This window comes from Lepeophtheirus salmonis, chromosome 4 (assembly GCF_016086655.4).
Source record: "Lepeophtheirus salmonis chromosome 4, UVic_Lsal_1.4, whole genome shotgun sequence".
Lineage (NCBI taxonomy): Eukaryota > Metazoa > Arthropoda > Copepoda > Siphonostomatoida > Caligidae > Lepeophtheirus > Lepeophtheirus salmonis.
This window is the reverse complement of record NC_052134.2, coordinates 39,713,855-39,733,998: the sequence shown is the minus strand read 5'-3', so window position 1 is coordinate 39,733,998 and position 20,144 is coordinate 39,713,855. Positions and strand designations below refer to the sequence as shown.

General features: G+C 33.3%; 4 protein-coding genes across 7 annotated transcripts; 3 read left to right on the top strand and 1 right to left on the bottom strand.

Annotated features, from left to right (window-relative positions):
* The first annotated feature begins 482 nt into the window (after positions 1 to 482).
* LOC121116450 (uncharacterized) lies at positions 483 to 3,395 on the top strand. Its single transcript, XM_040710707.2, has 2 exons — positions 483 to 2,528; positions 2,615 to 3,395. Exons 1-2 carry the CDS (start codon positions 2,321 to 2,323, stop codon positions 2,806 to 2,808), a joined length of 402 nt encoding a protein of 133 aa, XP_040566641.1. The 5' UTR covers positions 483 to 2,320; the 3' UTR covers positions 2,809 to 3,395.
* Positions 3,396 to 6,239: 2,844 nt separating this feature from the next.
* On the top strand, positions 6,240 to 8,781 carry LOC121115928 (ribosome biogenesis protein BRX1 homolog). The gene is made up of 2 exons (XM_040710111.2): positions 6,240 to 8,430; positions 8,493 to 8,781. Exons 1-2 carry the CDS (start codon positions 7,780 to 7,782, stop codon positions 8,733 to 8,735), a joined length of 894 nt encoding a protein of 297 aa, XP_040566045.1. The 5' UTR covers positions 6,240 to 7,779; the 3' UTR covers positions 8,736 to 8,781.
* Positions 8,782 to 11,643: 2,862 nt separating this feature from the next.
* rtet (major facilitator superfamily domain-containing protein rtet) lies at positions 11,644 to 14,627 on the top strand. Of its 4 annotated transcripts, none has more exons than XM_040710107.2 (3): positions 11,644 to 11,678; positions 11,770 to 11,856; positions 13,031 to 14,627. In XM_040710107.2, the coding sequence occupies exon 3, from the start codon at positions 13,051 to 13,053 to the stop codon at positions 14,383 to 14,385; it is 1,335 nt and encodes a 444-aa protein (XP_040566041.1). In that variant the 5' UTR covers positions 11,644 to 11,678; positions 11,770 to 11,856; positions 13,031 to 13,050; the 3' UTR covers positions 14,386 to 14,627. The 4 variants fall into 4 exon arrangements, with proteins under 4 accessions (XP_040566041.1, XP_071744017.1, XP_071744016.1 ...); XM_071887916.1 differs by lacking the exon at positions 11,644 to 11,678 and adding an exon at positions 12,522 to 12,796 and having other exon boundaries at positions 11,786 to 11,856; XM_071887915.1 differs by lacking the exon at positions 11,644 to 11,678 and adding an exon at positions 12,522 to 12,836 and having other exon boundaries at positions 11,787 to 11,856.
* A 61-nt stretch (positions 14,628 to 14,688) lies between these two features.
* On the bottom strand, positions 14,689 to 19,358 carry LOC121115926 (protein ECT2). The gene is given in 6 exon segments (XM_071887914.1): positions 14,689 to 16,273; positions 16,647 to 17,012; positions 17,014 to 17,029; positions 17,096 to 17,208; positions 17,311 to 18,964; positions 19,026 to 19,358. Coding segments are annotated over 6 exon segments (2,868 nt in total). The 5' UTR covers positions 19,145 to 19,358; the 3' UTR covers positions 14,689 to 15,673.
* Between the last annotated feature and the right edge of the window lie 786 nt (positions 19,359 to 20,144).

The window sequence follows — 20,144 nt, the reverse complement described above, 5'->3', positions numbered from 1 at the left end:
ACCTTGTTGGGAAGGGACATCTACACAATGATCGATCCTTCCATTAAAGAAGATGAGATCCATAGAGTGAGGCACAAATAGACGAGATCACTTAGACAAAACATGAAGAGAGTATCAGAAGGGTCGTGGAAAATGGATAGATGCAGATCTAATTAATTGCAATCTAGGCGGAGGCATTTGAATAATAACATTAATTATATTTAGGTTTATGAACAGAACGAAAAATTGAATGGTGTTCCAGGGAACGTGTATTCAATGAACCTAACTGATTTTTTTTAACGTTCAACGCTGAAAATCAGATTTTAGTGTTGCGTTCCAATAGTACTAACAAAAAATTCAAGAAATCAAAATATAATATAAACAAATAGGCCAATAAAAATCCCTGAGGATTTCTTGATGAAATAACGAGTCATTTGCGAAGATAATTAAGTATCTTCCAATATTTGCATAATATGTCTTGTTTTTGTTTCTCTTTTATATACAGTGTGTGACAGCAAGATGCAACCTTTTTGCGTAGATTACAAAAAATCGAATTTATCAAGAACCCCAAATGTAGAACGAACGGAATATATATTGTATTATTCAAAAGAACAATAATTACAAAGTTATTTCTCGAAATGGCTACCCTCTGCTACCACCGTGGCCTTGATCCTTGTCTTGATCCTGGCCTTGAAGGCTGTACACACCTAGACGACGTGGGCCTCGGGCATAACCACCCACTGCCTCTAAGCGGAGCTCTTTAGCGCGTTGACATCATAGTCACAGTCGAAAGGAATATACCTAGTTCTCAATTGAGGACTCCCTGACACTATCAAAATAGAAGAAAAAAAAGAAAAATTTATTATTAAACAAAAGTAAGCGGCAAACGATAGTCTTTATCACAACAGTTATTGGAAATAATGAATAAAAATAAGAAAGAAGAAAGATCACACGCAACAACTGTTTTTCCTCCTCTAATCTTGAAACGGTAATTTATCTGACCAAACATACCCAGCCCTATGTATGATGTGGATTAAAGCTTTAAACCATGTAGCGAAATACGACTGTTTTCTCGAAGAAATATTATGGTAATTATTTTTCATATTTTTTCGCAAGATGTCACTTTTCCTATGACGACATTCATTTATTTATACCAAAAACGATAATACATGTTTATTAATATGCTAGTCTATAAATATGTATACAGTAAAGTTGAGTTGTTAATAGTTATTTCACTTTTTAGTTTGAAATTAATAATATCGTATGTTAAGAATAATTTATCGGAGTCTTCTGAAAATAGTTTAGTCTATAAGCTCTGGAACCTGTCCTTATAGGGAGCAGACGTCTTTTTGATCATCCTAAGACTCATTTTGAATGCATCGAAATCTCTCTCTTCCGATCATTTTCCTGCAAGGATTGCAAGGCTTTACTGCTTTGTGTTTTGTAATTCCAATCATGCCCACTAAGTGTTGTGATCCAGGGTGTAGAACGGGCTATGATAACAAACCACATCAGTCTGGTGTTACGCTCCATCTGTGGCCAAACAAAGAGAGAAATTCGGGACTTGATACCACCTGGTTGAGAGCCATTCCAAGAGAAACAGGTCTGAAGAAGCCAGATTAGGCACCATAAAAAAGTACAAAGTTGTGTTCCGTGCATTTCAACTACTTTGATTTAATCTGTGCACTGTGGGAAGTGGGATTCACTTTAGCGGCACTCTCACTAGATAACCATTCCGGCAACCGCAAGTTCTACAAGAAACTGATTTGCAATGGAGAACTGAAGACTTCCATCCCTCATCCTCAGGAAGAAACAAAGAAAATTTACCTGCTGTTTGACCCAGTGCATGACTTCAAAAACATCTACAACTGCTTCCAAGGGTTGGAAGTGCTTGAGTGCCCATCAACACTTGGACGATCCGAGAATCTCAGACCAAATTTTGCCCACCCCAGGGAGATTCACTTCAAGGAGTCTAACTTCAACGTCAAACAGACCCACAAATTGACCTCTAAGCATTGAACCCTACAAACCTGGAGAATACCAATGTGAAATTGGCTGATGCTGTGTTTCACAAATCATCAATTGGAGCACGTAAGTACTACTCCAAAGAAGACAACAGACCGGAGTTTAAAGACACAGCCGAATTTTCAGAGTTTGTAGGAATTATGTGGAATATCCTAAGCGTCAAAACACCTGGACTTAGCTACGAAAAGAGAAATGAGTTTCGGGAACCAATCTCTGAGAAGAACATACTTTCTTGAGAGATTTTGTCGACTTTCTCATCGTGTGGCAAAACAGTAAAGCACCTGGCCCCACAGAAACCTTCCTATCAACAAAACAGATGTGCCTTGCCGCAGAAGATCAGGCAAAGTATCTTCTCCTAGATGAAGACTTCTCCTATGTACTCCTCGGCATGTTCCAGTCTGATCCCATCAAAAGAAGGTTGGGCTGGTACAGACAACTAAGTGGAGGTATCAACTGCATCAGCGTGAGACAGATCCTGGAAGCAGAGAAAAAGATTCGTATTCTGAGTCTTGTCAAATTCTCAGGTAAATATGATATTTGTTAATAGTAAGCTTCTTTATTTTTACAATATAATAATATCATTACAATATTTTACTTTTTAAATTTTCAGGTATGACTACTTCAGAAATTAAAGCTCTGCTGGATGAAGACCTGGTAAAAGCTGGGCTCATTTTGACTAACTGGCAACCAGATGACCTCCAGGAACTAGCTTCCAAGGGAGAGAGTAATGTTCTCTACTTTGTTGCCTGGTATATTGGCTTTTCTTTGAAGAACAAGATCCGATGTACATCATCCAAGAGTTAATGGTCATCAGAGAAACACCTCCGGACACAATAACCTTCGATAACCCAACCAATCAGCATGTAGACCTGAAAGAGTTCATCGGCATAATGGGCAGAGGGGGGTTGTCGACTCCATCCGATCTTCTCTACCTCTCCTGTCTTTATGCTCACTCCATGTTCTCTTACATCATACCTACTCCTGAAGAGAAAGACAGTTTACTTGTAAACCCAAATCTTAGAGCTTCATTTGTTGCCCCATTCAATGACAGGATGCAAAACAGTTTAAACTTTGACATTATCGCCGTTGTGGGAGTAAAGTGCGAGGAACGACACCCCTTGTCAGCTTTTCTTCAAAGAATTTCATTCGCTTTGTTTAATATCATGGATAAAAATTCATGAGCTAAACTTAATGATGACATCCGATTTTTAACAAAAAAGAGAATGGCGGCTAAAATTCAGAAGCTAATAGAAAAAAAGCTTAATTTCAATCAAAATCTTCTGACTTGTAGACTTGGACCAACTTTGTACTTTTTGATCGTGCCTTTTCTTTTTTTATATGTTTTTAATGTTTATTTTGATTAAAGTTCTAATAAAATACCACTTCTATTAGAATATATAGCCACAGTTTTATTATTTTCCCTAGCAAAATACTTTTAAAAACTTTTTATTTTGTAGCAAAACCCTATAAGAGAGACATTCCATATAGAATAAACAAAGGCTCATATTGGAAACGCGTGAGCGCAGTGTTTTGTCCTACTTACAGGAGTCCTCGATCGTACCAACCACTGGGCAAGATAGGCTGATTTTGACAAAACACGCAACCACTCATAATCTATGACGTCACTATTTCTATAATTTTCAATTTAATGTATCTTACTAAACTGCTGCGCAAAATAAAAAGATTATGAGAAAACAAGAAACTAATCAAACACTATGACGTCAATATGGAAAAGTGTGGGGGAAGTCAAATATCAGTGGTACACGCGTTATAGTATAACCTTTTATTTCTTTAAACATTGCTACAAAGGTGAAAATCCAGTGTGGAATGGGTGTTTTAAAAAAAAGAAACCGAAAATCAATATGGTACCCCTAACAATTTGAAGAATATTTTGCATGGACATATTTAGCTATCTGGACTATCATCTAATTTGAACGTTAAGCCAGGGACAGAATTAGAATCATATAAATATCTAGAAATCAGATTCAAATCAATACAAGATAAAGATCATAAAGTATATATCCTCATTGATGAAGTGTATGTTATGCAAAAAATTGAATATTCAAAAGGGAAAATTACAGGGCTAGAAAACATGGAGCCTACAAAAACATATTGTGTTTTTTCATTAATAGTATTTCTGGCACATGCAAGGATACCGCTGCAATTATTCCTATTTCAACCCTAACTTCTTATTTAATACATTCGTCATTTCATTCTGTTCTGATAATGGTATGCTCCATTGGATTTAAGCAGTAATAACGGATGACCACTTTTTTAATAAAAAATTCTTCTAAACAATGTTGAAAAATGATGACCTTTATATTGATAACCCATACTCCCCCTGGAAATGTAATTTATTTTCTATTTGATATGGTCCATATTTTTAAGAATATACATAATAATCTACTCACTCGTACAATATTTGATAGTCCACCATTCCATGGAGCTTCAATATCTGCGAATTTCAATCATATTCGTAATTTATATGAACAAGAAAAGTTCTTTCCAGTGAAGCATGCGCACAAATTAACTGATAAAGTAATTAATCTAAGAACCATTTAGCGAACTAATGTCAAAGTGGCTGATTGTTTTTTTCATGACTCCACTATATACGGTCTGAGGACGTATGAAAATATGAATTTAAAATGGGGAGAAACGCCAAACATTTTTGTGCTTGAAAAAAGAGTTCTGGTGTCGCATAAATGTAAAAAATAAATTCGAAGCTCATCGTTTGAAAGATAATAGGACAGTTGTTTATTTTAGGGATTGTGAAACCCTCATTTTCTTAATACAATTTCTCAACTGGATTTGAGAAAATTATTTGAATTATTTTAAATTATTTGACTCAATACATTCCAGTAAAAAGCGAAAAGATATATTTAAAGGGAAAAATTGTAATTTATCCAAAAAAAATTCTAAATTATCTTCCAGTAACTTATTGAGGTAATACTAACATATTAATTGATTTGTCATTTTGTGCCTAGTTTTCGTAAAATATATTCATATTCAAAAACGTAACCGTTCACAAGTAATTTTTAAGATAACTAGTAGAGTTGAGAGATAAGAGTCTTTGGACATGTGAGTTAATGAGTTTCAAGCTTCGAGTCTTATTAACATTTTAACCTTGTCTACGAGCTCTAGTCGAGTTAAGAATCTTTTACATCCAGTCCTAGTCAAATCTTAAATTTATTTTTTCTACTCCAAATCGAATCTTCGTGGAGTTTGAAGTCCCAATTTAATAAGAGCTTGGTCCAACTAGTGTTGAATTGAATTGAGAGATAAGATCGAGTGAAGTCTCAAAAGTTAAGTCCAATATAATACAATATATACTTGGAATACGACTCCAAGTCAAATATTATATATGATTAAAAATCTGAAGAATTTTAATTTTAGACCTATAAATCATAAGTTCAAAACCTTTCTACACTACCGTTGAATAAAGATACTTTTTTTTCTCTTTACCATTGACTATTAATAATTGTAGTTAACATTTCTGGTTCAACTAAAATGGAGTTTTTTTTAAAGGTATCTTGCCTAGAACTAGATATTTTATCAGATATATTGTCTCAAAATGTCTTAAAGGAAAAGTGTTTAGTCATTTGATAAATTATTTAATGAATGCATTGATTGACATTTGAGATTTAGTTTGATAGAATCTTATTTATTGGTTTATTTGAGCAAAGTCTGCTTGAAATAAAATTCATATAATATGAGAGATTGACAATTCTAAAGATTCAAAGAACCCCATCCAATGAGTAATAAAAATAGTTATACCGATAATTAAACTGTAAAGCTGGCAAAAACCATAGTAATAAGTGTATAATTATTAGTTATAATTATAATTAATTGATGACCAAATAAACTGAATAATATTTTCTTATTTTCTATATTTCATTATTCTTTTTATTGAGGCAATATCTGTGATGGGGTGGATCTTGGACATATAATATGATCATCAAAAAAATCATGTCATGGATACCCTGATAAATTTCAATCAATGCACTTTTAATACCATTTTAAAAAAATCTTAAAACATAATGATTTAAATTTCATAATAACCTCAAGTAAAAGCATACTGAATTTAAGATTCCAAAAGTGAAAACGGTAATTGCCGCTTGTATTAATGTATAAAAGTATATCAATAAATGTGGATGATATTTACGGAACTATATATGATTATAATACTAGAAACCTATATTAATAAATAATGTCTCCTTGCTACACATTTATAAACATAAAACTTCTAAATGGATTTCATAATAACATCCAAGCTTGTAAGTGTTTCGTTCAAAATATAAATTCTTAGTTCATCGTTCAGCCATTATTTCCGTTCTGTTCCACGTTCCAATCATAAGGTAGTGCCATATAAACTGTACGATAGCAAATCGCGACTTCCACTTTGATAGTGTCAAGGAGGGCTCATTTGAGAACTATATTTCATGATTTTTAAAACAATAATCAGCGTTCAAATGAGCTACAACGGACTAAAATCGCTTCAATCATTGTCGAGATGGAGGCCAAAAGGCAAAGTATAGCGGATTTGATTTGCGCCCAGTACAGCAACAAGACAAGAAAAAATTGGAACCTGGACTGTAACTCCAGAAACGATTTCTACCACGCCTACGTGGTCAATGAGGTTCCGCGGTAATGCTGGGAATTGTGGCATCAGACAGGAAGAGGATGCACCGAATTGGTCCCCAAAAGCCCTGAAAATCGGGGCTAAGGAGTACCAGGACGTCCTCAAGGAGGTGGTCTTGCCCAATTATTCAGAGGGAAACTATGTGTTCCAACAAGACTATACTGTGGCCCTTGCAACATACGAGAGCAGAATGTATTATTTTTAGTGGCTTATTTGCTTACATTTACGGCTAAATTATGAGAATCGGCCCCATGATTCAGAATTATTGAACTGGTCAAGTTCATATGTTCGAGTTAAGTTAGAGTATTATAAACTTTGATTTCTTGAATTTTTTTTAAGTATTATTGGAACGAATTTATAAAATTAGCGTTCAACTTAAAAAAAAAAAAAATCAGTTCCGTTCGTTGAATACACGTTCCATAGAACGCCTTTCAATTTTGCGTTCCGTTCACAAGCCTGATAACTTCAATTAAAAGCTAACCGATTTTATGAAATTAAAAGTGAAAACAGTAATAGTAGCAAGTATTAATGTATAAAATTATATCATTAAATGGGGATAATATTTACGGAATATATTAGAATAATACTAGAAACCTATATTAATAAATCATTTCTCCTTGCTACAAATAAACATATAACTTCAAAATGGAATAACATAATAATAATATGCTACCTTTTTTTTCTCCAAAAAGCATAGCATCATTAATAAATGCAGTTTTGTTTCCACTTTATGCTTCACTCATGGAGTTTTGGTGTTAACATATTTTGCATAAAAATTTTAACCATACAGAATAATTACTCTTAAAGGAATTGTGATCCGTCGAGTTTAAAAATTATAGTCTTTTGGCCCATGAATTGCTCTATAAGATTAGCAATGCTTTACTTTCATATGAAGTTATAAATATAATATTTTAATATAATGGTCTTAAATTGAAACATCAAGACTTACAATATGTGATTATGACTTATTCCGATTTGAAAGAAATATTTCCTGTTGGTACGCGTGTTTTATGCGCACCCGGAAAGAAGAAGAATCAAAATAAACAATGTAGTTTTGTTTTTAAAAACACAACTGACAATATATTTGTTGTTGTTAAGAAGCCTGGTTAACACGTGCATATTTGGAGCAGTACGCGATGAATAGTAATTCAAAGACATGGCGAAACAAGGAGCGAGTTCTCGTACTTGGGACTCGTGGAATATCCTCTCGTGATCGACATTTAATGGAAGATTTCAAGACCTTAATGCCTCACGCCAAAGGGGACTCAAAAATGGACGTCAAAGACACACTTTTTTCATTGAATCAAATGGCAGAAATGAAGAATTGTAAAAAAGTTCTGTTGTTTCAGGGTAAGCGGAAGAAGGATCTCTATCTCTGGGCTGCAAGTCTCCCTGATGGACCCTCTTTACATTGCCAAGTAGAGAATGTCCATACGACCTCAGAGCTCAAAATGACTGGAAATTGTTTGAAGGGCTCGCGTCCCCTTCTCTCCTTTGACCCCAACTTCTCTTCCAGCCATCATTGGTCTATAATCAAGGAACTCTTTATTCAAATTTGGGGAGTTCCCAACAAACATCCCAAAAGTCAACCCTTTTTTGATCGTGTATACACTTTTTCCATTCAGAAAGACTCAAAAATTGCCTTTCGTCACTATCAAATTGTAGAAGAAAACGGATCGCTTGCGGAAATTGGACCACGCATGATCCTCAATCCCATCAAAATTATAGAAGGAAGCTTCTCAGGAGTTACACTATGGAATAATCCACACTATGTCTCCCCCACAGCCGTAATTACATAGTTATTTAATACTTTACTCGTATATATTTTTAATCTTTTTTTGTTCCTTAGTATCGATCACAATTCAAAGTGCTCAAGGGAATGAAATATGCAAAATCCGTAGACTCAAAAGCCGCTTTTGAAGAAAATCGTCCGAAAATGCCAACTTATCAGACAGATGTGACAGATGATGTATTTAAAGCGAATACAAATGAAGATGAGGATGAAGAGGAAGTGGAAGATGGTCCTCCTCCTAAGAAAAAGGCAAAGAAGAAGCCTAAACGAAAAGGAAAAAGCATTGCTGTTGAATTTTAATGTCTGGATGGTGCAAATAAATATATTTATAATATTATTGAATATACTTCATATATTCACCTTGTTTTTGTCTTTTTTGGTTTATCAAATAATAGTTCCTGTTAGTTATGTAGTTCACGGTATCTGATTTGGTCTCCAATTTGTGAAGGTCTCGTCATCATGACTGGTCAAATCATATAAATTAAAAAAATCTTGGTCTTAGGCAATATAATCGCTGGGATCCGATTCTACTCTTGTTATGACAAATTAACTGTCATCAGATGTAGACATTTACTTCTGTAAGTACCTAGGGCCTTATAGTGTACCGTAATGTTCAATCGAAGGAAATGGGACACAGTTAAGTGAAAAATTAAATAATTTATCTGTATTAATTTCATGGGCCAAATTGATATACAATTGCTTATGTGTATTTTGGACATAAAAATGGTAAAATGAATGAAAGAGTACAACCAAAAATTTAATTAACATGAAAATTTCGCTCTTGATATTTTTACTGAAGAAAGATCATCCGAAAAAATCTAAGAACACAAGTTATTGTGAATGTATCAGTCTTCAACTTTTTAAACATTATATACGGGGAAAAAACGTAGAATATTAACGGTGTTTTATGAAATTGATAAATGAAACTCTGTGTAAGTGTTCTCTGCGTTTCATTATTTGATAAAACTGAATTGGGGCTATTTTACAATAATAGGTAGGGGAGAGCGAGGATACATGTTACACTGCCAATAACTTTAAAATGTAAAGTTATCTCAGAACCCTGTTCTTATACATTTGAATGTCTTCCTTTATTTATCAAATCAACATAAAACCCGGGTTGCCTAATGCTTAGAATTATAGAGAATTTTGACACCAAAAGTAAACATTTTAGGTAAGTGTTTATTGATATATATTTCTATTATAAAACATTATATTTTAATTTTATTTTATTAAACATCATAGTCTAGCATGTTGTTCAATTAATTAACATGCTTGTAATTATTAATCGTTTCAATATTCAGTTCAATCATTTATTCTGATTCAAACACTATGGAGGAGACTTGTTACACCCCATTTTTATTATATATACTCGTACTATATACTTTTAAATATATTATATTCAATTATGTTTTCTTTTTTGTGTAATTTCATGATATACTTTAATTATCAATCACAGTAAATAGAAAAGAAAAGAAAAAATATTATTAACTATGCTCTGTTTCTGTAAATGCTTTATTTGTTTATCTTATATATGTAATTATAAGTATTTACTTTATGCTGACAAACCATAATAAAAATTAAAATAAATGCTTGAATATAATAAATTAAAGTTTTTATATGTTTCCTCCTGTTGTAACATGTCTAATCCTACCCTGTACCATGTATCCTCCTGGTGTATCAAGTATCCCACTTTTGGTTGGTTTCAAAAACCCCAATAAACGGTTATTAATTATTGCACTACATCAAAAATACTCTGGAATTATTTGTTTTAGGTAACCTCCTATGCATGTTGCTCGGGCGTTGAATTATCTTTTAAATTGTGAAACTTATAACAGTTTAAAAAAAATATACGATTCTTTGAAACATGTATGTCACTCTCCCTATATTATTTTAGTTTCTACATAAAAGATATAAAGCTGGGACTCCTTAAAGTGTTTAAAATACGACGTACACATTTGAGCATTTAATTTTACCGGAACTGTGATGGGATTCGTTTTTTATGTCCGCATGATTTCCCAACTCAAAAAGTTTGAAGGATGTATATCAAACTAACTATTCTATAGATAAGTCACGCTCATATGTTCAAGGCCATTGAATATCTAAGGATTCATTGCCAAGGGATATGCCTAGCTGTCTTTGTCATTAACCAATATAGGTATATATTATTATACACGAAATAGAACAAACAGTGTATGTCAAACTCTCCACAAACCTTATTGCAAAACATTCTAAATACTATAATTCATAGATTTCTCGTATTATTATACAATAGATATAGGGCCCCTACTTTAAAAATACCGTATAATTTTGCAAAATGTGTCTCAATCCAAAGGATGCTCAAGGCAATGTAAAGAAGGTGGAGTTTCATTTTTTTGTTTTTTGATGTTAAATCCAACAATTGTCTTTTAAATAAAAACACACACTAATCTTTTATACATTGGTGATATGATTAAATCACCCTATATATTAATCATTAATAACAGTAATCGGCTAAAATTGGTCGATTATTACTGATATTGGTAATGTTATTTTTTGTAATCAAAATATAATAATATATTCTATATAGTTATATCAATGTATTAATATAATTTTTTTAAATCGACTGATTAATTGAATATCAGGTTATTTCTCTAAAAATAATCGTCATTAACCCCCTAAAAGTCCAGTCGGCTTTACATTAAAGAATTTGCTCACATCAATTGGGGATATTGTTTTAACGTTGTAAGGATCTGTTTTTGTTGATACGATAAACAAAAGTTATTAATTATACATTTAAATAGGAGATCTGATCTGACATTTAGTTGAACCACAGTTGGATACACAATAGCTACAAGTGTTTTGTTTGATATTATCAAAAAGTTCATAATATTCCTTCGATGTTCGTAAATGTTTTATAGATGCAGTTATACACCACCCCAGAATAAAATATCTAAATACACCTGTCAATGACATTAGTTATCGAGAATTTCTACATCTATTCACTGATACTATAAGTAGATTTGTAATAATCATTGAGCTGCTTTCTCTTCTCTGATCCCTCCCTTAAATTACATAATATCTGTAATAACCAGACACGAACTTATATTTAAGTTCAAAAATATTATTTTTGCATCAAATTTAATTGATTTATGTATAGGATGACTAATTAAAAATAAAATATGTTAAAAATGATAGAAATCATAGAAATATTATTTGAACTTTAAGTAAAAAAAAGGAGATAATATGGTAGGATTGGCTGTCAAGGTAAGGACCAGCAGTAGTGACAAACTTCAAAAGCATTCATAAGGTTTACTAGATATAATAACAACTCATTCTTTTTCTTTTTTCATTACAGGAAATTCTGTTATTCATCATTTTGTGAGGGAGTTACAGTGGTTCAATGCTAATGTTGAAAAAATGATGGATTCCTTTATATTATAAGGTGAGTAACGTAGAATTTATTCGATCATAACCCTATCTATTATTCAAAAAAAGTCCTAATTAATAATGAAGAAATGCATTGGAATGCTTAAAAAGGTTGATAAGTTATAATATTGATAAAATAGGGGTTGCACACACTAAGATTGAATCCTTTAGAAGTGGGATTTGAGTCATCCGTTCCTACATATTATTGAATAATGTGCAGAAAAGTAGGCTAAAGTATATTTTATTGGATATTATGTACATTAAATCAATGTAATATGACTGATACGTAAGCGCCCTGCTTTTGCGGATTTAGTTCAAATGTATTTGTGATGCTGTCAATTTTAAAGGTATTCCACAATATTTTTCGCTGTGAGAGTTTTAGACATTATAATTATACTTATAGCTCTACCTGTGAAGTTAGTTAGAGTTAATGTTTATAGATGTAATTTGAGGAAGACGGAAAAAGTTTTTTTATATAATATTATGCACGTAATTAGTTCAAGATTATTATGAGCCAATGATGATGAAGATTTCGATTCTTTAGTAATATACATACATAATCAATAATTTACTTCTATATATATATATATATATTGACGATCAATTTGTTTATGATTGTACATACTATACACTTTAATTCTCTATATTCTCTAACTTCCTTTTATAATTTTTTCTCTAAAGGGTTATGGAAATGTAATTCAAGGACTTCATGTGAAATGTTGCAATATTTTCAAATTAACACGTCAATTTTTAAAGTTGTAGAGGGTTATTCACAAGCGCCTTGCCAGTTACTCTGTCTACGTAGACTGCTTTTTCTTACCTTAACCATACCTGAATAAAAATAATAATACAAGGACAATGAGTGACTTAGTGGTACTTTAAACTTTTAAGAAATAATATAACTACTTGGTATATTTATACTGTTAAGAATAAACTAAAATGCACCTCTAAGAAAGGTATTAGTTTGGAGCCTCATTTTATTTATGTGTTGAAAAGGTATTGGATTATCTTGATATATATAATCACTAATTTTTTATCTTAGCTTTTATGAAAGTAGTTAGGTAATAATGATTAACATTGTTCTTCCTACTGTCTTGATTGCTTACTATTAATATCCTAATGAATTACTATCATTACACATGTGTGTTATTGTTAGTCATTGTCTCAAAAATACTTATCATTCGTTTCAGTTACTTCTGAGAGAGCAGCTATGGAACCTTCGTCGTCTTCTAAGAGTGGTTTCAAGATTATATTCATAAGTTTGCTACTTGATCTATTGGCCTTCACTCTCATTCTACCCTTATTTCCATCACTACTAGAGTATTATCGGAAAAACAATGATGATTTCTATAGTTTGCTCAACGAAAATATTCGTTATTTAGGATCTAAATTGGGATCACCTGAAGAATTTAATTCTGTTTTATTTGGAGGGTGCCTTGGATCCCTCTTTTCCTTTCTTCAATTCATATCCTCACCTATAATGGGAAGTCTGAGCGATCACTATGGACGAAGGCCCTTATTACTGGTTAGTACAATTGGAATTGCCTTATCTTATTGTGTTTGGATTTGTGCCGGAAGTTTTAAACTTTTTATTCTTGCTCGAGTAATTGGTGGATTATCCAAGGGAAATATAAGTCTTTCAACCGCCGTAGTGACTGATATATCGAATAATAAGACGAGAGCCAAAGGGATGGCAATGATTGGGATAGCATTTTCTATCGGATTTATTTTAGGGCCATGTATTGGAGCAGGATTCTCTTATTGGGCAAAAAATAGAGTGGGAGCTTGGTATGTGTATCCAGCTCTATGTGCTCTTTTATTCAGTATTGCGGATGTTCTTTTCCTGTACTTTAATTTCGAAGAAACTTTAACTAAGCGTGAAACAGATTTGAAGAAATCAATTCGACAAGCATTAACATATATAAACCCATTGTCCCTTTTTCGCTTTGAATCTCTGAAGAATGACTTGAATGAAAATGATTATTCATGTCTCAAATCTCTTGGAGCAGTTAATTTTCTTTATTTATTTCTCTATTCGGGCCTTGAATTTACTCTTACCTTTCTTACACATATACGATTCAACTTTACATCAATGCAACAGGGTAAAATGTTTTTATTCGTTGGAGTTATTATGGCTTTAATTCAGGGTGGATATGTTAGACGAATACCTCCAGGCAAGGAGAAGTCAACAGTTCTTAAGGGCCTTCTTTTAATTGTACCCTCTTTTGCCATTGTCGGACTATCCAGATCAATCCCCGTTCTCTATATCGGTCTAGGACTGTACTCAGTTTCTACTGCACTAGTCGTCCCGTGTTTAGCCACTCTGGTTTCCCAACATGGGGACGCCAATCAAAAGGGCGTTGTTCTTGGAGTATACCGTTCATTAGGTGCCTTAGGTCGTGCTGTAGGACCTATCTTTGCCTCAATTTTGTATTGGGCAGTTGGACCCGAGCTATGTTACTGCTTTGGTGGATTGGGACTCCTGATACCTTATATCATTTTGAAGAGAGTTACAATTAAGCCGAAGAAGATGGCCAGTGAATGAAAAATATTGATTGGCTTTTGATCATTCTTTGTGATATCGCATTTCATGCCAACATATTTAATTAGTTATTCTCAACTAATGCCACAGTATTAGAAACAGAATAATAATATGTACAACTTTTCTGATATTTATGGTGTGACTTGTGGGAAAAATATGTAATTTGTTGACCTATGTATTGATTATTTTAATATATTTATTTTTTAACCACTTTGATTATCAAATAAATTAAGTATTTGTCATTATTGAATAGCTCCATTATTCGTCTTTCATTATCGTTAGGGAAGCAAACAAGACACTGAAGAGTAAATTACAGATTCAATTTTTATATTTAATTTTTGTCATGGAAAACTACAATATTATATACCGTAAATTATTATTAATATAATTTATTATTTGGGAGTTTGTGATAGCAATATCTTTAGCAATATATGTAAAAAAAAATGTATAAATTTGTGAAGATATAACAAGTACTTAATATATAATACCCGGTATAAGTTGTATGATATATAATTTTTTTTCAGGGTTTTTTTTTTTTTTTGATGGTTCAACGTCGTTATATTATAGTTATTATTTATTCACTTCAAATAGAAGTAGGACAAAATTATAGGTTTCGTGTTCTTCTAATTAACTTTTCTCTTAAATAAAGTTAGATAAATCTAAATCATTGTGAGTAACTTAATGCGGCACACACAAGTATATAACCAAGTATGTAACAATTTTTTTGTTATTAATATATACTTCCATAGGTACTAGAGATACCATGACCAAAAAAAAATAGTTAAAAAAAAAAGAGGATTCATAATGTGGTAGAAAAATCTATTAGACTGCCATATTTTTTCCCTTTCAAGAAATTTTTTTAGTTTATCGGAAATATGTACTTTTTTTTATCAAAAATATAAAATCTTGAGAATCATCTTTGGACCAATAATAACTTACATGCAGCATAATTTAGGAATTAGGAACGCATTTACTGTTTTTTTGTTTTTTAAATAGAAATTGAGGGTATTATAATACTCATGTGTATTAAATGGATTTTCTAAACAAGAATGTATAACTCAAATGTAGCATAGGGATATATATAAATATATAAAGAAAAATAGATAATGTAGTAAATATGTATGGGACGGTAGACGTGTAAAAAATATATAAAGAAGAGACGATATTTGGGTTTAGATGGGACAAGAGGAAAAAATATAAGTTTTTACACGGACACCATCATATTGATAGAAAATTCAATCCTAATCAACATAACAACAACACTTCATTGATTTTCTAGTACCTCAATAGATTAAAACTTTTTACTCAATGTTTTAGATTTAAATTTGAAAGATGGCCTCCGAGAACAGTGCTGTTGAGGTGTCCTTGGAATAGTAAAGCTTCCGTCTTTCTGAGGGGATGTAGCTGAATCCGCAGAATGAAGGGAAACTGTGGATGTCTTCACACAGGATCCTTTGGACGGAGATGAAAAAAATCTACCTCCTCGGGAAGAGCGAGGGCTTTCAGCTGACAGCAGATTAGAACACGATGATAATCTCATAGCTTGAAGATCACCAGAAGGAGTAGAGTTAATTCTATCACGATTAGCTAAGGGCGAGATCATAGAACTAACAGCCCTTTTCAAGGCATTGGTTGGAGTTTTATTAAAGCTGAAGGCACGACCCACTTTTTGTTTTGTACGATGTAATTTGACGTAAGCACGGCTCATATTTGAAATATTGAGATCTGAGGGTTCGAGTTCAAGTTCTTCTGGTCGTCGTCTTGTGAGATAAGTATCGGGATCTGGTCTACACATTGTATTAGCGATGTTGCGACACAGCATCTTTAGAAATTTTATCTTTTCCATGTCCGGTGAAGTCAATTGGAATATAAACATTTTTTCTTTCAGTTCCTGGAATTAATTAATATAAACAAATGTTAGAATAAATATCTAGTTTTGATGATGAGATTTGAATAAAGGAAGCACATAAAATCGATGAGTCAATTCATCTATGTATAATTGAGTCATGCAATCTTTTTTTTCTTAACAAGATTACATACAAATTTGGACATAATATGTAAGAAACATATATGTAGAGTTGCTTTTCTTGTACGAGTAAGTATTGAACTCCTCATAGATTAATTTATCATACCTGTTTCATCTCTTATTGATAAGCTAAAAAAATATTGAATTGACATTAAACAAAATTTTAAATAGGGCAATATCCAAATTATAAGGATCCTCTAAAATCATCTCTATGATATAAACATTTAAATAAACTTACTTGATTTGATCGACAGACAAGTGCAAAAATCCCTTGATATTCATCAGAATCTGGTACGTCGACAACTCGCTTGATTGCTGTTAAATTCATTAGCTCAACATGTTTTTGAGAGTGATGTTGTGAATGTCCTTGGACAGAGCCTTGATTGACTCCAGGCACATTGCCATTCACTCCATTTCCACCTCCACTCATGCCACCATGTCCTCCTTGTGCGTTAGTAAGACTAAGAGCACTTGGACTCCTGAATCCTAAGCCTTTACTTGCCGATCGCCTTTTAGAAATTTCTAAGACATCGCTAAATAAAAATAATGATAAATCGTATCCTTTCCCACAAAGTTCATCCGTGGCACCGATCTCTAAGACTTCTGCACGACAGAAAAAAACTATAAATACAAAAAAAAAAGTTAAAATAAATATGGTAAATGTGAATTAATTAAGTTAGTCATTACTTTCTATGTGATGAGACTAAATGTGGTGGGCAATTCTCAATATCATTAAATATATCAAAAATATGCATCTGACACTCTGTTCGGCGCTTGTCTTCGTTTATGTGAGTCATAACCTAGTAAATATGAAAATTAGAACAAATATACTTACATTAGTTTAAAAATAAGATAAATAGAGCAAATAACAAAAAAAATATATATTAATAAGCAATACTCACCGCTTTGATTTTATTTAGCGCCTTTTCTAAAGCGGATGAGTCAGGATGATCCTTTTCCTTTCTGGTGTGCTTCAAAAGATCATTGAGGAGGAGTGAAATACTAGGAAGTCTTTGAACAGGGCGAATAAGTAGCTCTGTTAAAGTCTGTCGACCACACTCAGGTTTTGATTGGCAAACTTTCAAGAATGCATGAAACCTGGGTTTAGCATTGCCGCATTCAAGGAGACAATTTTTGGTAGTTTCAAAAAAATTAACAAATGGTGGGTACGTTTTTTCTAGATCATCTGCATATTTTAAAAATACATTTCCTATACAGACATCATCCTTCCAATTCGAAACAATCGTAGTAAAATCTGCTAACATTTGAGAGTGCAAGTCGTAGATAGGAGGAAGATTGCTGAATATAATTTTCGTTTCAGTAGGGTTGAGGAACTGTCCTTCAATTTTATCCGGATCTTCAAGGGGTTTTTTAAACACCTCGATTATTGTCTTGAGGATATTAACATAATTCGATTCTGTTTGCACGAGTTCTGTGAAAACTTGCTGCCTAGGTGACATTTGAGATATATCAATTTTAGGAATAATAGAAGGTAAAGGGTGTGATGACCCATGATGTGTCAATTGAGGAGTAGGAGGAGGACTATGGAGTCCAGTTGGATCAGACGACTCTTTACCGAAAATATCCGGGGTATCTAAAAATGATCCAGACATAGACAACATTGCAACATCCCCAACAGAGGATCGCCTTCCAGGCCTTGTACTTCCATGACATTGAGCAGTAGTTAGAAATTGAGGTAGAGGGTCTGGATGAGCTAATGCATTCACAATTTCCTTCCGATTTTGTCTTTTTCGTTTACGATTGTGAGATCCAGGAGTAGTAGGGGAAAGGATGCTACTCTTTGGAGACAATAGGGATTCTGCTTGATCTGAGAAATTGAACATTTTCTCATCTGCACAAGAATCCATTTGAATGGATACCCAAAACCATTCCGCTTTAACTACATAGGTTTCATTCCTAACATCAGGAGGTCTTCCAGTCACACCCGTTTCATCCACCACTATATGAGTACAAGGCTCTGTCTTATAGTCCTTACACTCAATACCCCCGTTACGCTCCAGCTCACGAACCATTCTTTCCTTTTCCCCATTCTCAGGGACACCATAGAAGTAGATTTTAGCCCCTTGAAAGGGTTTAACCTTGCACTCCTCCAGTAATTCAGGATTCGAGGCTTTAAATCCAGGCTCTAGTCTGCGCTCCCAGGCAAGTCGCAGCCAGTCCCCACTCACTATCGGGATCCCAAACGTTGCGGCATAGCGGTACTTGTCTCCCGAACAATCTGCAGAGACCAAATGGGTCACCTTGGTTACAAAATCCTTCCGCACGCTCCCACCCATACTGTGCACCCAAAATAAAAACTTCTTGAGCTCTTCTTTGGATCGATACCCCGAGAAGCAGAGGATTAATCCTGCCATGGAGTGAGCGAAAAGGGGGCGATAGATCCGAGTCAGAACACGCGCTCCACTCCTCAATATCTCCTCCAATGCCGTCCGTCCGTAAATGCAGCAATTGGATGACAACTCCTTCCATTCAGGACCCTCAAAGTCATCCAGAACGAAGGCCACATCCTCCCCATCCAGAAACTCATTCCCATCTCTGCAAATAAGTGCGGAAAAGAGTCAGCAATCCACCCTCAAATATAATCAATCAATCTTACTTGGAGTGGAGCACATCCACCACGTTGAGATTTAGACGGATCCTTTCCTCAAGCCCATCATTCCGTGTCCCAAGAATTACGACACGACGGATTGTTTTGACTTCTTCGTCCGTTTCCATAATTAAAATTCATTCATAGGGATATCCATAGAGATCCAACACTCGTATCGTATCTCCTCTTGCCTCTTCTCTAGCTCTTCTTTCGTTTCTTTCTCGCTTTTTCGCTTCTTTTTACTTGTATTTTAGTTTATCTCTTCAGCAGCAGAAGCACCAGCTTCTTCTTCCCTCTTTTTCCTTTTCTTAGCACCCGACTCTTTGCTCAGGAAGCACTCAATTAAATGAATATGGCCGAAACTAAATTTTCTTTTGGCGTGCGCTTATTTTGACTCAAGTGCAAAATAATTTTCTCATATTCAGTAAATGTACACGATTGAAATTTGAACAGCTCATATTCTACTCATTTATAAAAATGTTACATTTATATTTATAGAAAGTTTACCCATTAAACAATTATCATTGCAATGGCATATAATATGTATTAGGTATTTTAATGTAACCCAATTTTATAATGAAACATGTCATATATTAGGATGTACACTTTAAACTTTAACACGGAGGATAAAATGGAGCTAATTCACATTGCTGTCAACTTTTGGAAAAAAAAATAGCAGTTGATAAATTATTTGTACCATTCTTCCATTTTTTATTTGCATGAAGTTTGTTGTTTACTTCAGAAGCAAAAATTTTAGCTTAGATATGAAGATTGGGTGAGTAGGTGGTTATTAGTTCATAACGATTTTTCAAAATATGTTAATTCTATAGGAAATGGATTTGCTCATTGCAAAAATTGGTTTCGATACATATATGTAATAGTGGATGTTGTACATAATATATGCGTTTTAAAATAAAAATTGTTTTAAATTAATAATATTCTATGTCATTGAAAGGATAATTGTTTAGTGCTAAAACATTCTATTAAAAACTGTCATTATTTTTTGAAATGAGTAAGATATGAATTCTTAAAATGTCAATCTACTGCAGTTACGTTATTAATTCTTTTGCAATCCCGTCAAACACAAAAAAGAACGCGTTCCAGATACATTTCGGTGTTCTCTTCATT